This window comes from Sorex araneus, chromosome 2, assembly GCF_027595985.1.
Source record: "Sorex araneus isolate mSorAra2 chromosome 2, mSorAra2.pri, whole genome shotgun sequence".
Lineage (NCBI taxonomy): Eukaryota > Metazoa > Chordata > Mammalia > Eulipotyphla > Soricidae > Sorex > Sorex araneus.
In genome coordinates this window covers 9118787-9138283 of record NC_073303.1, presented here as the reverse complement: position 1 = coordinate 9138283, position 19497 = coordinate 9118787, and the positions used below count along the sequence as shown (strand labels likewise).

Below are 19497 nucleotides of genomic sequence, written 5' to 3'. Positions count from 1 at the left end.
AGTATTCCATCAGTCAGAGATAAGAAGAGGAAAGAGAGGATAACACAGAATATTGAATATTTTTAATTAGCTTTGTCAAAAACTGAACTCTTCTGAATAATGAGTATGATTAAAAAAAAAACCTGCCAAATGAAATCTTAGCAAGTTTTAACAAATAGTTTGTGCCTGCAATTATCATGACATATATATGTGTGTATATATATTCACATATACAGATACATATACATGTATATATAAACATTTCACAAAAATCTGCTCTGAGATGAGCCTACTTGCATAATTTTCCTGAACGGCCCCAGAAACTGCTGGTGACCACATACAAAAATATGTATTTGTACCAGTCCTAATGCCAATGCCCCTATGTGCTAACATAATCTTCCCAAACAGAAATTTTAGAATCTAAATTTATAGTTGAAGTGAAAAGAATTACTGACTAGGTCTCAGTTCAGAGCCTATGAACTCTCCGAACTGACCCAATGTAGGCTTTCCGACTTTAAACTCTGAGTTAGGAACCCAGAAGAATTTCCTGGCTTCTCACTCCTCCTTCCCGGACACCCGCAGAGCCAAACAAAGGAGCAGCTTCACAGCTTGGCTCCAATCGCTCGGGGCTCGCACCCCCACTGGCCCTTGCACGGCTGAGCTGACACCAACCAATCAGAAGGAACTTCCTTGTTGCGGGTAAAGAAGTGGCAGCTGCGAAGGACACTGGCCAGGACGGGTAAGTGTGTTTAGGGGTCTGGAGAAATCCCAGCTGGGGTGTTCTTGGCTGAGGGTAGGATTCTTATTGACTGGGGCTGAGGGGTCAGTGGGGACGCTCGGGGTGGCTTGAGGGGAGGTCTAGCACTTAGCGACTCTAGCGCTTAGGACTTTTCTCCTTCACTCTTTTCCTTTGCTTTCACTTCTGACGGCTGCAGACTTCATCTTAGTGCCAGTGAACCCACACGTAGGTGTTCTGGGCTCAGAAGAATAGAGTACCTTCTCCCACAGGTCACTGGTGTTTCATGGCATATTAGTCATTTTTTCATAGGTATATTATCGTAGAAATAACGTACCAACAAAGATCTCTCAGAAGTCCTTTGCGACTCTTTAAAGCTTTACTTTTTTTTTTAATTGAATCACTGTGAGATAACAATTACAAAGCTTTCATTTTTGAGTTTCAGTTATACAGTGATCGGACACCCAGTGTACATTTTCCACCACCAATGTCCCCAGTATATCTCCCCCGCCTCCCGCATCCCCAGCCCCGCCCCTCCCCCCTGCCTCTATGGCAGACACTTTCCCTCTCTACTTTTGGGCATTATGGTTCGCAATACAGATACCGAGAAGCCATCATATTTGGTCCTTTCAGCACACATCTCCCATCCTGAGCTATCCCTCCAACCATCATTGACTTAGTGATCCCTTCTCTGTTCCAGCTGCCTTCTCTCTCAGCTCATGAGACAGGGGATCAACCATGGAGCAATATTCCTGGCCTTTTTCTGTACTGTCCTTAAGTATTAGTCTCCTAGTATGTTATCTTATATCCCACATAAAATATTTTATATTCCACATAAAATGTGGAGCAATAGCACAGCGGCCGACCCAGGTCCAATTCCTCCATCCCTCTCGGAGAGCCAGGCAAGCTACCCAGAGTATCCTATCCACACGGCAGAGCCTGGTAAGCTCCTTGTGCGTATTTGATATGCCAAGAATAGTAACAAGTCTCACAATGGAGACATTACTGGTGCCCGCTTGAACAAATTGATGACCAACAAGACTATATTGCTGCAGTGCAGTGTATTATTATTCCATAAGTGAGTGCAGTCATTCTATGTCTGTCCCTTTCTTTCTGACTCATTTCACTTAAAAGCTTCACTCTTTTTGGGTCACACCCGGCGATGCACAGGGGTTACTCCTGGCTCTGCACTGAGGAATTACTCCTGGTGGTGCTCAGGGGACCATATGGGATGCCGGGGATCGAACCCGGGTCAGCCGCGTGCAAGGCAAACGCCCTACCCGCTGTGCTTTCACTCCAGCCCCAGCTTCATTCTTTATTGGTGCTAAAGGTCCATCCAATAACCGTAGTGCCTTAGTTCCAGGCACCCTGAGTTCAAAGGAAATGTCCTATTCTGAAAACCTGTCGCTACTCGCCGAAGTTCCCCTCTGTGGTAAATAGGAAACAGGTTCCGCCCCCTACCCCACCCCCAGCACCCGCTGCAGAGGAGGGAGGGCAGATTCCAACACTCCCGGTCCCTCTGCCAGGCCTCTGCTCTTACCCTGGTCCTCCCTGGTGGATGCCAGAAGGTGGGATCCCAAGACCACACAGAGAACTGGATTTCCTCATCTGCTCATCACATGTTGAGTTCTGCAAACTCCCAGACTTCTGGTTACTCAAAATTTCTCCTCGGAATCAGGCTGGCCCGAATAAGATGCTGGCACCCCCTGGGTCTCCAAGAGTTCTGGCCCTGAACCAGCGCTTTCAATTCTCTGTCCTCAAATGAGGGAGGATGAACAGAAAGGCATGCTGCTTCCTCTGCTTGCCTTCTTGATTTCTTTATCGGTCTGGTGGGATCTCTACTGAGACTGTTTACCTGTGTTCTTGGAGAGTGCAACTAAGGGAGTGAAAGCAAAAATATAAGTAAAGTACAGGGTGACTATTAAGTATAAGCTAATTGCAAGTTTTAAGGGAGACTAGGGTCAGGCAAAGTATAGGTTAGGGTTAGTAATAGAATTAGGACTAAGATTAGGGCTTTTTTGTAGAGGCTAGTTGTCCAGTTTTAGTGTTTGCAATTAAAATTGCAGCTTAAATATAGGGCAGTTGTTAAGTTGTGGCAATTGGTAGGCTTCAGCGGGCTAGGATCAGGGTTGAAAGAGGGTTAGATTTAGGATTAGTTAGGGTTAGAGTTGTGTAGGGTTTCTGTGTTAATTTTTTAAAAAAAAATTAAAGTCAAATACAGGGCAATTGTACTCTTTTAGGTTTAGGTATTGTGTGTGGGTTAGGTGCCAAGTAGGGCTGTGTTCAAAGTTAAAATTGCAAGCTAACTATAGGGCAGTTATTAAATTTTGGCTAATTGGTAGGCTTAAGACCAGGCTAGGGTAAGAGTTAGTATTAAGCTAGGATTAGGATAAGTGTTAGGGCTAGGGTTAGGGGCAGGATGATGTGATGATGTAGGATTTCTGTGTTCGGTTTGACTGTGTTTAGTGTTTTTTTTTTTTTTTTTTTTTTTTTTTATTGAATCACCATGATATACAGTTTCAAAGCTGTTTATGGTTTGGTTTCAGTCACTTTGATGTTCCATCACCCATCCACCACTAGTGTACATTCCCCACCGCCAATGTACCAAGTATCCCTCCCTCACCCTCTACCTCTCACCCTCACCCCAGCCTGCCTCAATGTTAGGCACGTTTTTCTTTCTCTTTTCTTTTGGGCATTACAGTTTGCAATACAGATACTGAAAGTTTCTCATATTTGGTCATATATCTACTTTTGGCCTGAAATTATTATCCAGAGTGATTATTTCCATGTGTTTAGTGTTTTAAAAGAAAGTATAGGGGCTGGAGTGATAGCACAGCGGGTAGGGCATTTGCCTTGCATGTGGCCGACCCGGGTTCGATTCCCAGCATTTCATATGGTCCCCTGAGCGCTGCCAGGGGTAATTCCTGAGTGCAGAGCCAGGAGTGACCCCTGTGCATTGCTGGGTGTGACCCAAAAAGCAAATAAATAAATAAATAAAAATAAAAGAAAGTATAGTACAGTATGGTTGTTAAATTTAGGCTAATTGGGAGTTTTAAGCCTCAGCTAGTTATAGCTAAGTTTAAGGTTTAAGTTTAAGTTTAAGGTTTGGAATAGGATTAAGATTTGTATTTAAGTTAGCTTTTGTGTAGGGGTTACATGTAAAGTTTTAGTATGCTTAACATTGCAAGTTAATTATAGAAAAAAGATTAAATTTAGGCAAATTGATAGTTTTAAGCCTAGGATAGGGTCTGACTAAGTATAAGTTAAGGTTGTGTTCCAAGTAGATTCAAATGTGCTGTCTAAATGGACTTCTTTATTGAATTCATGTTTTTCAAATTGGTAGTCCACTTATAATGCAATCATTCTGATAATAATTTACTAAGATGCGTATCAGGGAGAAATAAGAGCTTTGTCCTCCCTGCATTCTCTCTTGCTTTGACTTTTGCTAACTCTTGTTTTCAAAGCTTTTCAGCAATAATGGAATGGCGTTTTAGCTGGACAAATGTTACATGATTAAAATTGGAGTGTTGAATGAGGAAACTAAATTTAATTTTTTTAATTATTATTTTTATAAAGTTGTTTGTGATGGTTTATTATATTCAGTATTCCAACACCAGTTCCACCACCATTGCACCTTCCCGCCACCATTACTTCCAATTTTCCCAACCACCACCCAAGCCGCCTCAATAGCAGAGTATAAATATTTTATATTACTTGTTATGAATAATTTGCTAAAAATGATCAAAAAAGGTTTCCTTAGAAGAAAATATGGGAAGATTGTTGTATCTTACTCTGGAGTCATTAGGCCCTTGTATAAGAGATTACTAACATGTTGCTACAGGTTAAGCTTTGTGTGTTAATATTTACTTAATCCAGATTGGTTACCTTCTACTTAACATCCCATCCAATGTGTTGTGCTACTCCTAGTATATAAGTGATGTAGAGTTTAAGATGTCACGTAGCCACAAATGCCACCATGTGCTTCAGGAATTCTTGTCACTTGTCACTTGTATCACGTGTCATCCCGTTGATCTTCGATTTGCTCGAGCAGGCTCCAGTAACGTCTCCATTTGTCCCTGTTGCGTGCTAGTGCAGCGCAGTGATATCTGCTTGCTCCAGGCACAGGAGAGGCTCTCCCAGGAATTCTAATACTTTGAGTTGGGTGATATAGCTGAAGTTAAATTTGTAACTGGATGGTGACTCTGTGGTCCATAAGCATCTCTGCAGCTTGTGGATTTCTTTTGAGATTTATTTATGAGTTTCTGGATCATGACAGGTTAATGAGCTTTTAGGGCACTAGAGGCAGTTCATGGGCATGACTACCAGGCTCCCGGAAGTACAGGGAGAAGTGAGGAAATATCCCAATTCCGACTCCACGAAAGTCTGGGGATTTCAATCACAAAACCCATATGCCTGAGTTTTTCAACAGATTCATTTCTCAATGAGGCTCATCCTGAGCCTGTGGAGTCTAGCCATAAGCATGGCAGTGATTGGCCTGTGGAGGTTTGGGGCTGCTGGGCTCTGTTTGGGTGGGTGGTAGAAAACTTGCTCCTCTTTGAGGGGTCAGAAGCATTTAAATTTAAAATTTTAAAAAATGTATTAGTATCAATTTCACACATAGTAAATGGGATGCAAATCCCATATTCTAAGTGTGAAACTTTTTGTGGCTTCATGTCTTCACCAACACTTGATAATAATAGTCTTTTCATTTTAGTCATTCTGGATGGTTGTATGTAGTGCATTTCATTTTGGTTCCAGTTTGCATTTTTCTGATTACCAATGTTGAACATCTTTATGTCTTATTAATTTTTAAGAAGTTGTTTGTTTTGTATATCAGTCCTTTGATATAGTTATCTCTGGACCTTTTCACTGCTTATGGGAGGGTTTTTGTTTTTTTGTTTTTTTCGTTCTGGAAATTTTTACTTTTCATGTAGTTCTGTTTATTGAAAGTGTTCTGTATGGCTAGTGATTATATGTACCATTTTTTTTTCTTTTGGGGTCACACCTGGTGATGCACAGGGGTTACTCCTGGCTCTGCACTGAGGAATTACTCCTGGCAGCGCTCAGGGGACCATATGGGATGCTGGGAATCGAACCTGGGTTGACTTCCTGCAAGGCAAACACCCTACCCACTGTGCTATCACTCCAGCCCCCTATGTGTCTCATTTTATTAAATTATTTTTCTAGTGCTGGGGGTTGGACCCAGGTCTTCACACATGGGTGCCACATACCCTACTGCAAAGCCGCATCCCCAGCTTCTATGTAATGTTATTTATTTGTCATTTTTGTCTTTGGTCACACACTGCAGTACCTAGGGCTTAGTCCTGGTTTTGTGTTCAGGGATCACTCCTGGCCGACTCAGGGCACTATATTGGTACCATGGTTCAAATCTAGGTCAGTAAGACCAATATAGGACCTATTGTACTATGTCTCCAGTCCCCTATATCTTATCTTTAAATTCCTAGGGATTTAAAGTATTTTCTCCTACTTTATTTATTTATTTATTTATTGGAGATGGACTGGAGAGATAGCACAGCAGGTAGGACATTTGCCTTGCTTGGTCACCCGGGTTTGATTCCTGCACCCCTCTTGGAAAGCCAACAAGCTACTGAGAGTATCCCGCCCACACGGCAGAACCTGGCAAGCTACCCGTGGCGTATTCAATATGCCAAAAACAGTAACAAGTCTCACAATGGAGATGTTACTGGTGCCCATTTGAGCAAATCGATGAACAGTGGAAGACAGTATCAATTTAAGTGAACATGTGATACCAACATTTGTCTTCTACAACTATATATCATACATTTTCTCAATTCCAATCCGTATCTACTCTTCAGAGTTAAGGCATTTATACCGGAGAAGGCACAAAAGCTCATGCAAGATATTTTTGCATCACTCTGGAAAATTCTGGCTGCAGTTTCTTTGTCTTTAGATCCAATATTGGAGCATTTCAGGAGAAGCCATGGCCTCGGACACAGTTACCACGAAGTTTAAGGAAGAAGCAATCTGTTCCATCTGTCTGGAACTGATGACTAAGCCTATGAGCATTGACTGTGGACACAGTTTCTGCCACTTATGCATAACAGGCATTATTGAGAAACAAAGGCAGGAGACACTGCACTGCCCCCTGTGTCGGCAACCTTTTACTAGGAATAGCCTCCGGCCCAATAGGCAGCTGGAAAGTCTCATTGAATCTTTCAAGGAGATGAATAAGAGCGTGTGTGAGAAACATGGAGAGAAGCTGCTCCTGTTCTGTGAGGATGATGGTCAGCTCATCTGCTGGTGCTGTGAGCGGTCACCGCAGCACAGAGGACATGTCACTGCTCTTATTGAAGATGCTTGCAAAGGCTACAGGGTGAGTTTGTGTCAGAGGGCTTCACAAGTACCTGTTCTCATATTGCTCCCAGAACTGAGATTATATCATGAAATTTGGAATTATGGTATTGAAATATAGTTTTCATCACTTCAGTCTTTGGAGTAATAGTTCTTGATGGGCCCTCACTGAATCAAGTCCTGACTATACAGACTAAATTTCAGCAGGATAGTCAGACACTTGGCTCTTATTATAACTAACTTCTCTTGTTCTAAAATCCAGTGTGTGAAATTCTACAACTATATGATTTATTGTATAAATTGTCTACATACTTTGAGAATCAACAATGAGCCAAATTTGTGATAGATTCTGAAAATACCAGGTATAAGGACACAGTGCCTTTCAGGTATTCTTCAGTCTATTCCAAAGACAGCTTGGAGACCCTTGTTTTGGACACTAAAGGATGTGGAATGTAATCTGAGGAGTCTTCCCACAGGTGATTCCTGAAAAGCAGATGCAAATTACCACTTACTTAATAGTAGAGAAAAATGGTAGCTATGCAACATTTCCGTGGCAAGACTATCATGGTGTATATGGATCCAATTCTGATACAACTTAGTCATCTAAAACTTATAGTAGATGGATATCTTAACTTCTTCTTAAGCCCCAGTTTCTAGCACAGAAGTGATGCTAAAAATCCTAAGGACTTCTCAGAGTTTCTGAGGGTGTCAAATAATTACTGCACAAACAACCCTCAACAAGCACTCTAGAATTATAAGGAGCCATCAACTATTCAGTGTCACCCTAATGCTCTTTGAAGTCTGGGGTTTCTCTTATATGTTCAATGAAATTAACTAAATTTATTCCATTTTTTTTACCCCCATCAGACAAAACTTGAGAAGACTATCACAAAACTGAAGCAAATGCAAGACCAGTGTAACAATCTAAAGATGTCCATGAAAGAGCAAATAACCATCTGGGAGGTAAAATTTGGAATTTTTAGAAGATTTTTGGTTTGTTTTGGAGCCATATCTGACACTGTTCAAGGGTTACTCCTTCTAGCAGGATTTGGGGAGCCATATGTGGTGATGGGAATTGAAGTGTGCAAGGCAAACATCTTACCCTCTGTTCTATCTCCCCCAAATTTGAATTTTTATCTCATATTATTTTTATTTTAGAACTAAGCATTTATGCTGATTAGGCAGAGCACAATGATGGTTTATTCTTATTAAACCAGGCCAGATAGATGAACCCAAAGAGAATGACATTTTTTGTTATTATCCTGCATCTATGAAATGTTTCTATGAGTTTCTTTACCTATGAGAATTAACATCCAATTCCCCTAACCTTTCAATAATGATTGACTAGAATTTCTGATACCTTCATACCTTCATTCATTTGTTTCAAGAGCCTTTCTTGACTGGGATTCAAAATTTAAATGCCTCAAAGTTAAGTAGCTCACACTTTAACACATTCCTGGTTTGAAGGCTTCACACATATTAATTTGTCCTACTTACCATGGTAAAAGATGCTACTTACCTGGCACTCAACTTTTCATGTTCATAAATAAACTTTTATAAGCACTAAGGAAGAGGATCACTCCAGAAGGGATTCAAATTCCTTAAGTTTATGAAACTGATGAACAGGATCATAACGTAGAATATACACATGGTTCTTTGAGCCAGTTTCACAGCTGACCAATCTCCCGACAATTCGATATACTCCTTTTTAAAGAACATTGATGCAGTCTATCAGTTTGCAGTTAACACTCACAGACCAATGAGTTATTTTGATTCTTTCTGGGTGTCTTCCAGTATCTCTCCTCCTCCTTTCCGATACTAACATCAGACTCTCAAAGAACAGTATTCGCTTATTTCTAAGACTCTTGAGCAGTGGGATGGAAGTTTGATGTAAAAAACAACATGGAAATCCAATCAGTGGAGCAATTAAAGCTACCCCTGTCTCAGTTAGGAAAGTTTCACTTCAACCCAAATCAGTTACCCTCTCCCACACCTTCATTCACTGAAACACCACAGAAACAAGAAATCACTAATAGCAGCTGCAATTCTATATTTCCATGTTGAGAGCCGAGTTCACAATACAGATCACCTGGTGTCTGACCATCTTTAGGTGGACCTTCTGTTGTGAATGAATAGTTCCCTGAATTATCTGTCTGTAAAAGACTACCAATCAAACTTCTCTCTGCTAAGAAGAATGGGCTTATCTACCAGCCTGGTAGTTGTAATGAGTAATCTTATTTATGTTTGTTATAGGCAAACATAGATAAGATTAAGCTATTTTGCTTCATCTTTCCTTCAGAGACAGAAAAACCTTTATTTATTTATTTATTTATTTATTTTTTGCTTTTTGGGTCACACCCAGCGATGCTCAGGGGTTACTCCTGGCTTTGCACTCAGGAATTGCTCCTGGCAGTGCTTGGGGGACCATATGGGATGCCGGGGATCGGATCCAGGTCAGCCGCGTGCAAGGCAAATGCCCTACCCGCTGTGCTATCGCTCCAGCCCCCAGGAAAACCTTTTAATATTCACTGTATCACTGTCATCCTGTTGATCATCATTTCCTCGAGTGGGCCCAGTAACGTCTTCATTCGTCCTAGCTCTGAGATTTTAGCAGCCTCTCTTTACTCATCCTTCCCAATGGTGCCACATTAGAGGCTCCTCAGGGTCAGGGGAATGAGACCCATCATTGTTACTGTTTTTGGCTTATGAATACGCCATGGGGAGCTTGCCGGCTCTCCTGTGTAGGCAAATGAGTGTAGGGGACGGATAGAAAGTAACAGGGGTTAAGACACTTGGTTTGCAGGCAGTAGACTCTGGTTCCATCCCCAACACCACATATCTATCTATGTAAGAACCCTCAGAAGTCGTCCCTGACCACCACTGGATGTGTCCTCTCTCAAAAAAAAATTTTTGATTTTTCCAAATGATATTTTAACAAATAAAGAAGCATTTGGCCTTGGCCCTAGCTCTATAATTAAGTTATTTAGCACTTCAGCTCCTCTGTTCTCCTACATCATTACTGAAGAATCCAAGGATATTAACTAGGTGACTATCAAAATTGTGAAAATCTCACCCAAACCTAAGTACCTCACTCGTGGGCACAGCAGCGGAACTTGGCACATTCTTTCAGTGGAATGATTCATGGGAAAATGATGCAGTGCTATGGAAGCTTATTTTGCATATCAGCACATGTGTGTCTCTGTCGAAATAAGCATGGCATGAAATTTACATTTTAACCCTTATAAGTTCCATGGAATTAAGTGCCCCTACACTGTTTTGTAACTATCAGACTATCTGCAGGAATTTGCATTGTTTCAAAGTGAAACTATTCTTAGTAAATAGTCTTATCTCCAACTAACTCCTGGATTCTATTACTTCCTGTTTCTGATATTTTGTAGGTATTTCACTGTTGTAGATTCAGACAAAAGTTTTTCCTTTGTGTCTGGCTTACTTCATTCAGTGTTCCTTATAAAATTTTGTGCAAGTTATAATAGATATCAAATTTTGTTCCTTCTTAAGAACAAATAGTATTCCAGCCTGCAAGGTAGTTCAAAGGTCTGAGATCCAGGCAGGAGCAATAGTACAGCAGGTAGGGGGTTTGCCTTGCATGCAGTCGATGTGTGTTCGATCCCCAGCATCCCATATGATCCCCCATGCACCACCAGAAGTAATTCCTATGTGCAGAGCCAGGAGTAACTCTGAGCATTGCTGTTTATGACCCCAAAAGCAAAATAAATAAAACATTATTAAATGAAAAGAAGGTCTGAGATCCTACTGTGCATACAAAAGAGGTCCAAGTCTGATCACTGGCACTACATGATCCCTGAACACTATCAGGAGTGCCTCTCAAGCACAGAGCCTGGGTAGCCTCTGAGCTCCCCCGGTATAGACAAACACACACCTAAAAAAAAAAAAAACTCCAAACAAATTTTCTTACATCTGTGTAGCTCACAGCAGAGCCTGGCAAGCTACCCGTGACGTATTTGATATGCCAAAAACAGTAACAGTAACAATAACGTGCTCTTCGTGTTCCTGGAGTGAGCAGATGCCATTGGGCTACTACTAGCATGTGACTGGTATCTGCTCGAGTGATCGATGAACAACGAGATGACAGTGATACAGTGATCTATGTAGCTAAACATTTAGTTTTCATCTTTTAAACATGTATTTATTGCTTCTAGGAAACTATAGAAAAAGAGAAACAAAGAATCCACTCTGATTTTGAGATCCTCTATGCCTTCCTTCGTGAAGAGGAGAAGTCTCACATGTCAAAACTGGGGAAGCAAAAGGAACAGGCTCTGAAGAGACTACAAGCTGACAGCACAAGTCTGAAAATGCAGAGCGACAGACTCAAGGAACACATCATGGAACTGGAGAAGAAGTATCAGGATCCTAAGTGTAAATTGTTGCAGGTAGGACTGTTACTTAGGGGGTGGAGAGCAAGGGTTTGCTTCCAAGCCATTGAGATGAGAATGGTGAGGAAGCCTGAGAGACATCAGCCCTCCTACCTCACTCAGCTGTGCATACTTGTGTGGGGAATAGAATCTATATTTTAGACACACATTCACGTACACGTTAACATCTGCAGAGTGTCTTCCACGGGTCCGTCAAGTGTCTTTATGTGAATCAGAAACATTGACCTGTTTGGGGGTTAGAGTGATAGCACAATGGGTAGGGTGTTTGCCTTGCACGAGGCCGACCCGGGTTCGATTCCCAGCATCCCATATGGTCGCCCGAGCACCACCAGGAGTAATTCCTGAGTGCATAAGCCAGGTGTAACTCCTGTGCATCACCAGGTTCACCAAGTGTGACCCAAAAAGCAAAAAAAAATGGACCTGATAGTCAATGTGAGTTTCTTAACCAAATGGAACCGCTGGATAATTTTTGCTATCATTTATCTCATTTGCATAGAACTCTGCCTATTCCATTGATTAAGGGTGATACAGTGAGGCCATCAAAATGAGTGATAATCTTTTCCTTGATTTCTTTATAATGTTCTTATAATGTTCTTGTTCGAAGGACTCCATGGGGCTTCCTGATAAATGCCTATAACTGTTTATTGTACTTTATAAAAGAAGTAAACTTGAGGGGACACTGGCAGTTGAGACCGTAGTGTGACTGCCCGCCAACACAATGCTTGCTGCGTCCCACCGTCATCCCTAGTTTCAAGGATTCTGCTTGGATCCATCACTTTAAGACCTTTGCTATAAGTCATTTCTAATCTTGGCTCACTTTGAAGGAAATTAGACCCATGAAACGAGTTTTGGCAGGGGTAGCTTGGACACCCTACTGTCCTTTCCCAAGCAGTGGACAGGCTATTATTATTATTATTATTATTATTATTATTATTATTATTATTTTGATTTTGATTTTTGGGCCACACCTGGCGATGCACAGGGGTTACTCCTGGCTCTGCACTCAGGAATTACTCCTGGCGGTGCTCAGGGGACCATATGGGATGCTGGGATTTGAACCCGGGTCGGCCGCATGCAAGGCAACGCCCTACCCGCTATGCTATTACTCCAGCCCCATGGACAGGCTAATATTATTGAAGACACCACATCTCCATACAGGCCTCTGCAAGGAAGAGACAAACACCGAGTTGAGGGTAGGGCCTGGAAGACCAGCAATCACTAAAACCAAGTGCCTTGCAAGCTTCCGGTTAGGAGCTCAAGTCCCCAGGGACACATGTCCACTGAGCAGAGTTGTGACAGGTCTGCTGCTAGAAGTCTGCCAGCTCTGTTTTCTGCGATCCCCAGTGCTGCAAGTGGTTTCTGCTTGCACTGTAGCCAGAGTGGGCCACCACAAAGAGCGCAACTGCTGGTGAGCATCACAGCAGAAGATGCACAAGAGCCATCACAGGAAATATAACCCCTACTTGGGATGTGGGTGCAACATAGTGACCCTGGTAAGCACCACCGCCATAACTTGTATGCCTCAACTAAGAGGGAAATCCCTGGCAGGTGTGTGCAAGCATGGAAATTAATGAAAGGCAAACCTCAGTGAACAACACTATGGCCAAGGGTGCAAAAGCCACAATCTGGTTTGTCCTCCCTACCACGTGCCACAGCTAAGAATGTGTCAACCACGTATATGTGGAGCCCCCAGTTTTTGCAATGATAACAAAAGGAAAGACAATCAGGGAGTAAATTAATGAAAAACAAAACGGTTGATAAATATACTATCATGCTGAATAACACAAGGGTCTGGGATAGGAAGAATTTTCTCTAGGAATCCATTGATAAGCTAAACCTGGGGTCATTCTGTTTACTTCTTTGGAAGCAGCGTTCATAGAGAGAGTCCCACAAACCAAGCCCCATGTAATATTGATGTTCTCACACTCATCTTTGGTCTTTGTTTCTCTACAGAATGTGAAAGACGTCTTGAGCAGGTAAGTGCTAGGTGAACCAAGGAGGGAGGGGTGTGGGCACATTGAGCTAACTGGAATGTCCCACTGATGAAGTGTGTGGCTTCTGCTTATTCCAGGAGTTCATCTGTGAATCTGGAGTTGCCGGAGACTTTCTCTTTGGATCCTCCTATTGAGTGCAATGTTTCTGAGCTGTACTTGGATGTGAAGAAAACATTAAAGAGCTACCAAGGTGTGTAAAGTAAAGAATTCACTAGCTTTGGGGCCACAGCGATAATACAAAAATAGTAAAGCACTTGCCTTGCATGCAGCAGAACCTAGTTTGATCCCTGATACTGCATGTGGTCCCCAGCACCCCACCAGGCATTTAGCCCCACCTGAGCATCACAACAGTAGTGATCCCTGCACACTGCCATTTGTGTCCCCCAAGCAAATAAGTCTTCACTAACTTCTAAGGAGGAAAGGGACTTACATGATAACCAAGTTTACCAGCTGTCCCTATATAGGTTCATGGCCAAGAAGGAGTATTTAATTGTTCTGAATAGAGTTGTCACATTATTTTTCAATAGCATGATCTTATGTGTAGACAGGGATCTAGGGACATTGCAAAGTAGTTATCTGTGAAGACTCCTCAAGTTTCTACTCTCTTATTTATTAGCTGTGTAAGTCCAGTTTTATGAGCTCCTCCGCTTTGCAGAGGAAGAATGGAATGTTAATTCTAGTGGGTTGTTGTGAAAATTAAATACAAAAACCTGCATAAAGCCTTTAGAACATTGTCTGATATCATGTTCCTATTTGCAAAGTATGCAATATAGGACAGGATAATGGACTGTGATACAAATGGCTTTAGGACCAGGACCCAGATAACAGTAAATGTTAGAACAGGAATTAAAGCCAAGATTTGCCAAATCCAAATACTAAACCTCCTGCATATTGATCCCTTGACCTACACTTTCCATGTTTCTAAAATCTGCAATTATGAAGGTTTTAAAACTCTATTTCTTGCGATAGAAGGCCTAACGTGAAAAGATTTTGTGATGTTGTCACGATGTAAACAAACATACACACAATTCTGTTGCCCAATACTCTATAGGCAGGGGTGCAAGAGACAACACAGTGAGTAAGGCACTTCCTTTGCACACAGCCAACTTCAGCATTCCATGTGGACTCCTGAGCACTGTAAGGAATAACTCCTGAATGAAGTGGAGTAACCTCTGAGTATCACCAGGTGTGGCCCCCAAACAAACAAAATTATCCATAGGCAGATAAAAATTTGAGATTTGTGATTTAAGTTGAACATGTAAAATTGAAACTTGAACTTGGCTTAAAATAATCATGGAATAGCTAACTTTTTTTTCAAATCACAGTGTTCTGCTTTGTATTTCTTTGGGGGGTAGCATGTTAGTAGTATTCAGTTCCATGATTCGATGTACTTTAATTCAGAAGCATTACTACTTTCCAATATTTAGAATGCATTGTAGGTCTTTTATGATTAGTTTCTAACCTAATTTTAAGAGTATTTCTAACTCTGCTCCTTTTAGCCACATACATTCTAGAGTTTCTCATTGATGGAACCAAACAGAAACTAGAGAAAGGGAGTCTGGTTGATATGACTATAGGCATAAGTCTTTCTGGGAAGAGAGAAAGTGGGAAAAGGTGAGGAGTCAGCGAGTGCAAAGCAGAGTAGAGCAAGTGTTTCTGCGTTCTTGATTTTCCATACACCTCAATCCAGCTGACCAGCGCTAAACGGGTGAGAAAGTGATGAACTCTTACTAGAGCTTCCTATCATGAACTTCCATTTTAAATATTGCACTGCTAGCCATTATCACACTTAAGATTGTTTTTTAAATATTTTTCTTTTGGGACTATCATTTATTATTTACTTATTTTTATAAAGTTGTTCATAACCATTTATTGCATTTAGTATTCCAACACCAATCCCATCACCACTGCACCTTCCTACAACCATGAGAGGGGACTGTGAACACCCTGCAGTGCAAAGGGTGGCAGGTATCTGTCACTGTCACTGTCACTTATCCCGTTGCTCATCAATTTGCTCAAGTGGGCACCAGTAACGTCTCCATTGTGAGACTTGTTGTGACTGTTTTTGGCATATCAAATAAGCCACCGGGAGCTTGCCAGGCTCTGCCGTGTGGGCAGGATACTCTTGGTAGCTTGTCGGGCTCTTCGAGAGGGGCAAAGGAATCGAACCCAGGTCGACCGCATGCAAGGCAAAGGCCCTACCCCCTGTGCTATCACTCCAGCATATTTTCAAGATTGTTTTATTTGATCTAATCAAATAGTTTTCATGTATATGGGTATTCAGTGTATATGGGTTCTCATGTATATGGATATCACCTTATAGAATCCCCATGGAGTATTATCTGAATTCAGCAAGAAAGACAAGCTTTTACTTTAAATTCATGAGAATTGGCATGTGTCCTGCAGCCTGATTAACATTTTGAGAAATCTATAACAATCTATGACATTTGCTGTGTTTTTTCAGTGTCTGTGATTACTGCTCAGGCTGAAAGGTCTTATTTCTGCTCCAACGTTTCCTCAAACCTAAATGTCCTACATAGGAGGAGAAAAAGGTGTGGAAGAATACAGTAGCAAGTGAATTCTGCTTAGTTTTGATCCTTGTTTTCTCAGAAACTAATATGATGATGATGGTATTTTATTATAACCATTTAACAGCTTAATATATTCTAAGAATTTCGCCAAGAGAATACATCATCTCATTCAGTCTTCCCAGTGAATCCTTGTGACACATATGAAAATTTCTGCTTTGTAGTTAACAAACTGATCACCAAGAATGACTCGTTCTAAGAATGACTAGTAAGAAATAAAAATTGCATTTGATCACAGATTTGTTTCATATAAACCATGTTCTCAGGACAGACAAAAAAATCTCTTTTTTTTCCCCCAGTTGATGTCACTCTGGATCCAGATACAGCTCATCCTGATCTACTTGTGTCCGACGATCGGAGATGTGTAACTGGTCCTAACTCCAGGAAAAGTCTTCAGACTGGAAGCCGCAAGCATTTGCTCTACTCCGTTCTAGGCTGTGAGGGCTTCACCTCAGGGAGACATTATTTTGAAGTGGATGTGGGAGATAAAACTGGGTGGGATATAGGTGTTTGTCTAGAAAGTGTGCGGAGAGATGGTCACCAGGTACAGGAGCCTCTGACTGGATTTTGGACTATCAGATTATTACGGCAGAATAGTTGTGTGGCCCTGACCTCTCCTCAGACTCCACTTTCTCTGATGAACCAGCCCCGGGTCATAGGAGTGTTCCTAGATTATGAGGCTGGATTTGTCTCTTTTTACAACATGACTACTGGTTCCCACATCTTCACTTTCCCCAAAGCCTCCTTCCCTGAGACTCTCAAACCCTTTTTCCAGGTTTGTAACGATACATTATTGTGTCTGCCTCTTCCAGACAAATAAGGAAAGGAGTAAAACATCCTTTGTGGTTTATCCATTATAGAGAACATAATGCAAATCCAGCTGAAAACATTAATTCTACATTCTTCCCTGCTATTTCCCTGTACCGAGAACATTCCCGTACCAAGACTAGTGCTGAGTTTTTATGAATATTTAATGTTTATTGGCATTAAAGAGAGTCTCTTGCCCACACGCCTGGCTGTCTTCCCCGGGGCCCCTCGGAGGAGATGGGCTCCAACTTCCCTCCCCACCACGAGCAGAGCTCCTGGCGGCCGAAGACCACCGGATCCTAGCTACAGCCATGCTCAAGGCCCCTCTCCACACATTCGAACAGGCCTCATGCATGAAGGTACCGGCAGAGGAACCCAGGTGTGTGTAATCCCATCAACGGCCAACATCCAGAGAGAGACTTAAAAGCAAGCTCCCAGATATCTTTAGCCTTCTTCTCCCTCTGGGAGAAACTGGCAATCTTCTCAGAGTTTCCTGCCCACCTGGGACAGCCTTGCAAGCTTCCCATGGTGTATTCATACGCAAAATCCAGTAACAAGCTGGATCACATTCCCCTGACCCTGAAGAGCCCCCAGTGCAACATCGTTAGGAGGGTCGAGTCGAGATGGACTTCTAAGATCTCAGGGAAAGGACAAAATGAGATGTAACTGAGCCCACCCGAGAAATCGGTGATTAGTGGGATTCCGTGATTGGCATTAAATAAATGGATATGCAAATTCTTGAAGATATTGTATCTTATGACTCTGAACTTGAAAAAAAACCATGCTATTCATCATCTTCCTTCTCACTAGATCCAAATGTTTCATATCCAAGAGTCTCTGAATGATCAACAGGGTCACCAGATTTTTTGACCACTGGAACTTCTGTGTAGTGGATGAGGGAAAGCTAAAATTGTTCAAGTTGGCAGCATAAAATCAGGGAAATCAAAATCAAAATTACCATTCTTCTGACCACTGACAAACCCATAAACATTGCATGACTGGAAATATGCTAACAATAAAATTTTAACTGGGATTATTTAGAAAAATATTAAAACACCAGAAAGTACATGTTGAAAATAATAATATGGAGGGGTTCACTTGAAAAACTAGATGAAAATACATTTAAAACCTTGATTAAAAGACTTCCTAAAACTATAAATTATATCTGCACTTATTTGTTGCAGCACTATTTACAATAGCCAGAATCTGGAAAAAACTAGTGCCCAAGAACAGATGACTGACTAAAGAAACTCTAGTACATCTACACAATGGAATACTATGCAGCTGTTAGAAAAGATAAAGTCATGAAATTTTCATATAAGTGGATCGACATGGAGAGTATCATGCTAAGTGAAACGAGTCAGAGAGAGAGGGACAGAGAGAATGACTACACTCATTTGTGAAATATAAAGTAACATAATGCAAGACTACATCCAGGAATAGTAGAGATAAGGGCCAGGAGGATTGCTCCATAGCTTGGAAGCCAGCCTCACATGCTGGGGAAAAAGTTAGCTGAGAGAGAAGGGACCACCAACTAAAGGATGCTTGGAGAGCCCACTCAGGATGGAAGATGTGTGCTGAAAGTAGACTATGGACCAAATATGATGGCCACTTAGTACCCGTATTGCCAACCATAAACACCCAAAAGGAGAGAGAGAAAGAGAGAGAGAGAGTAAAATAGAATGTACCTGCTATGGAGGTGGGGTGGGGGGGCTCGTGGGGTGGCGGTTATGAACGTGGCAGGAGGATATTGGGAACATTGGTGGTGGAGAATGGGAAGGATGGGCACTTGATCATTGTATGACTGAAACATAATCACAAAAGTAAGTCTGTAACTGTATCTCACGATGATTCAGTAAAATTTTTTTAAATCGGGCTGGAGCAATAGCACAGCGGGTAGGGCATTTGCCTTGCAGACGGCTGACCCAGGTTCAATTCCCAGCATCCCATATGCTCCCCTGAGCACCGCCAGGAGTAATTCTTGAGTGCATGAGCCAGGAATAACCCCTGTGCATTGCCGGGTGTGACCCAAAAAGCAAAAAAAAAAAAGTTTTTTCAATCAATAAAAAAATTTTAAAAAAGAGTTTCTAAAACTAAATTAAAAGTCCAAACTGTGGGCAACCTCCCCACCCCTTATCCCCCATTTTTCTGGAAACCCTGACAGCCACACCCACATTCCGTCACCACCCCTGCCATACATGTTCTCTGCCAAGTTAAATATTCCGGGTTTTCTGGAGCAATATCTCCAAACTCTACAATACTAACATTACAATAGGAGCACACCAGATTGGAGCAAAATGTAACATAGAACCCAACAAGCTCAGTTAGCAAAACCATTAACCAAAAGGCTCAAAAAGCAACAACAGCTTAGATAAACCTTCAAACAAGGACTTAGTGTCCCCATGGTGAGACAGAACAATTTTCACAAATTTTGTTTTACTAAGTATTTTACTGAACTTTAGCGAAGTTTTTTTTTTTCTAATTCCATTAGCCACTTAGTAGTAACAAACAATATAAAATAAATTATTTTGGGCCTACTATGGGGGCAGGCTTGACGGGTAGTTGGGGAAAATGGGGACAATGGTAGAGGGAAGGTGACAGGGATGGTGGGATTGGTGTTGGAATATTAAATGCTTATAACAAAT

The 19497-nt window shown here is 41.7% G+C and overlaps 1 protein-coding gene across 1 annotated transcript; it reads left to right on the top strand.

Annotated features, from left to right (window-relative positions):
* Nucleotides 1-682: 682 nt before the first annotated feature.
* Nucleotides 683-17634, top strand: LOC101539299 (E3 ubiquitin-protein ligase TRIM38-like). Its single transcript, XM_004621774.2, has 7 exons — nucleotides 683-718; nucleotides 6648-7070; nucleotides 7916-8011; nucleotides 11230-11460; nucleotides 13417-13439; nucleotides 13535-13647; nucleotides 16345-17634. The coding sequence occupies exons 2-7, from the start codon at nucleotides 6678-6680 to the stop codon at nucleotides 16863-16865; spliced, it is 1377 nt and encodes a 458-aa protein (XP_004621831.2). The 5' UTR covers nucleotides 683-718; nucleotides 6648-6677; the 3' UTR covers nucleotides 16866-17634.
* Nucleotides 17635-19497: the final 1863 nt, after the last annotated feature.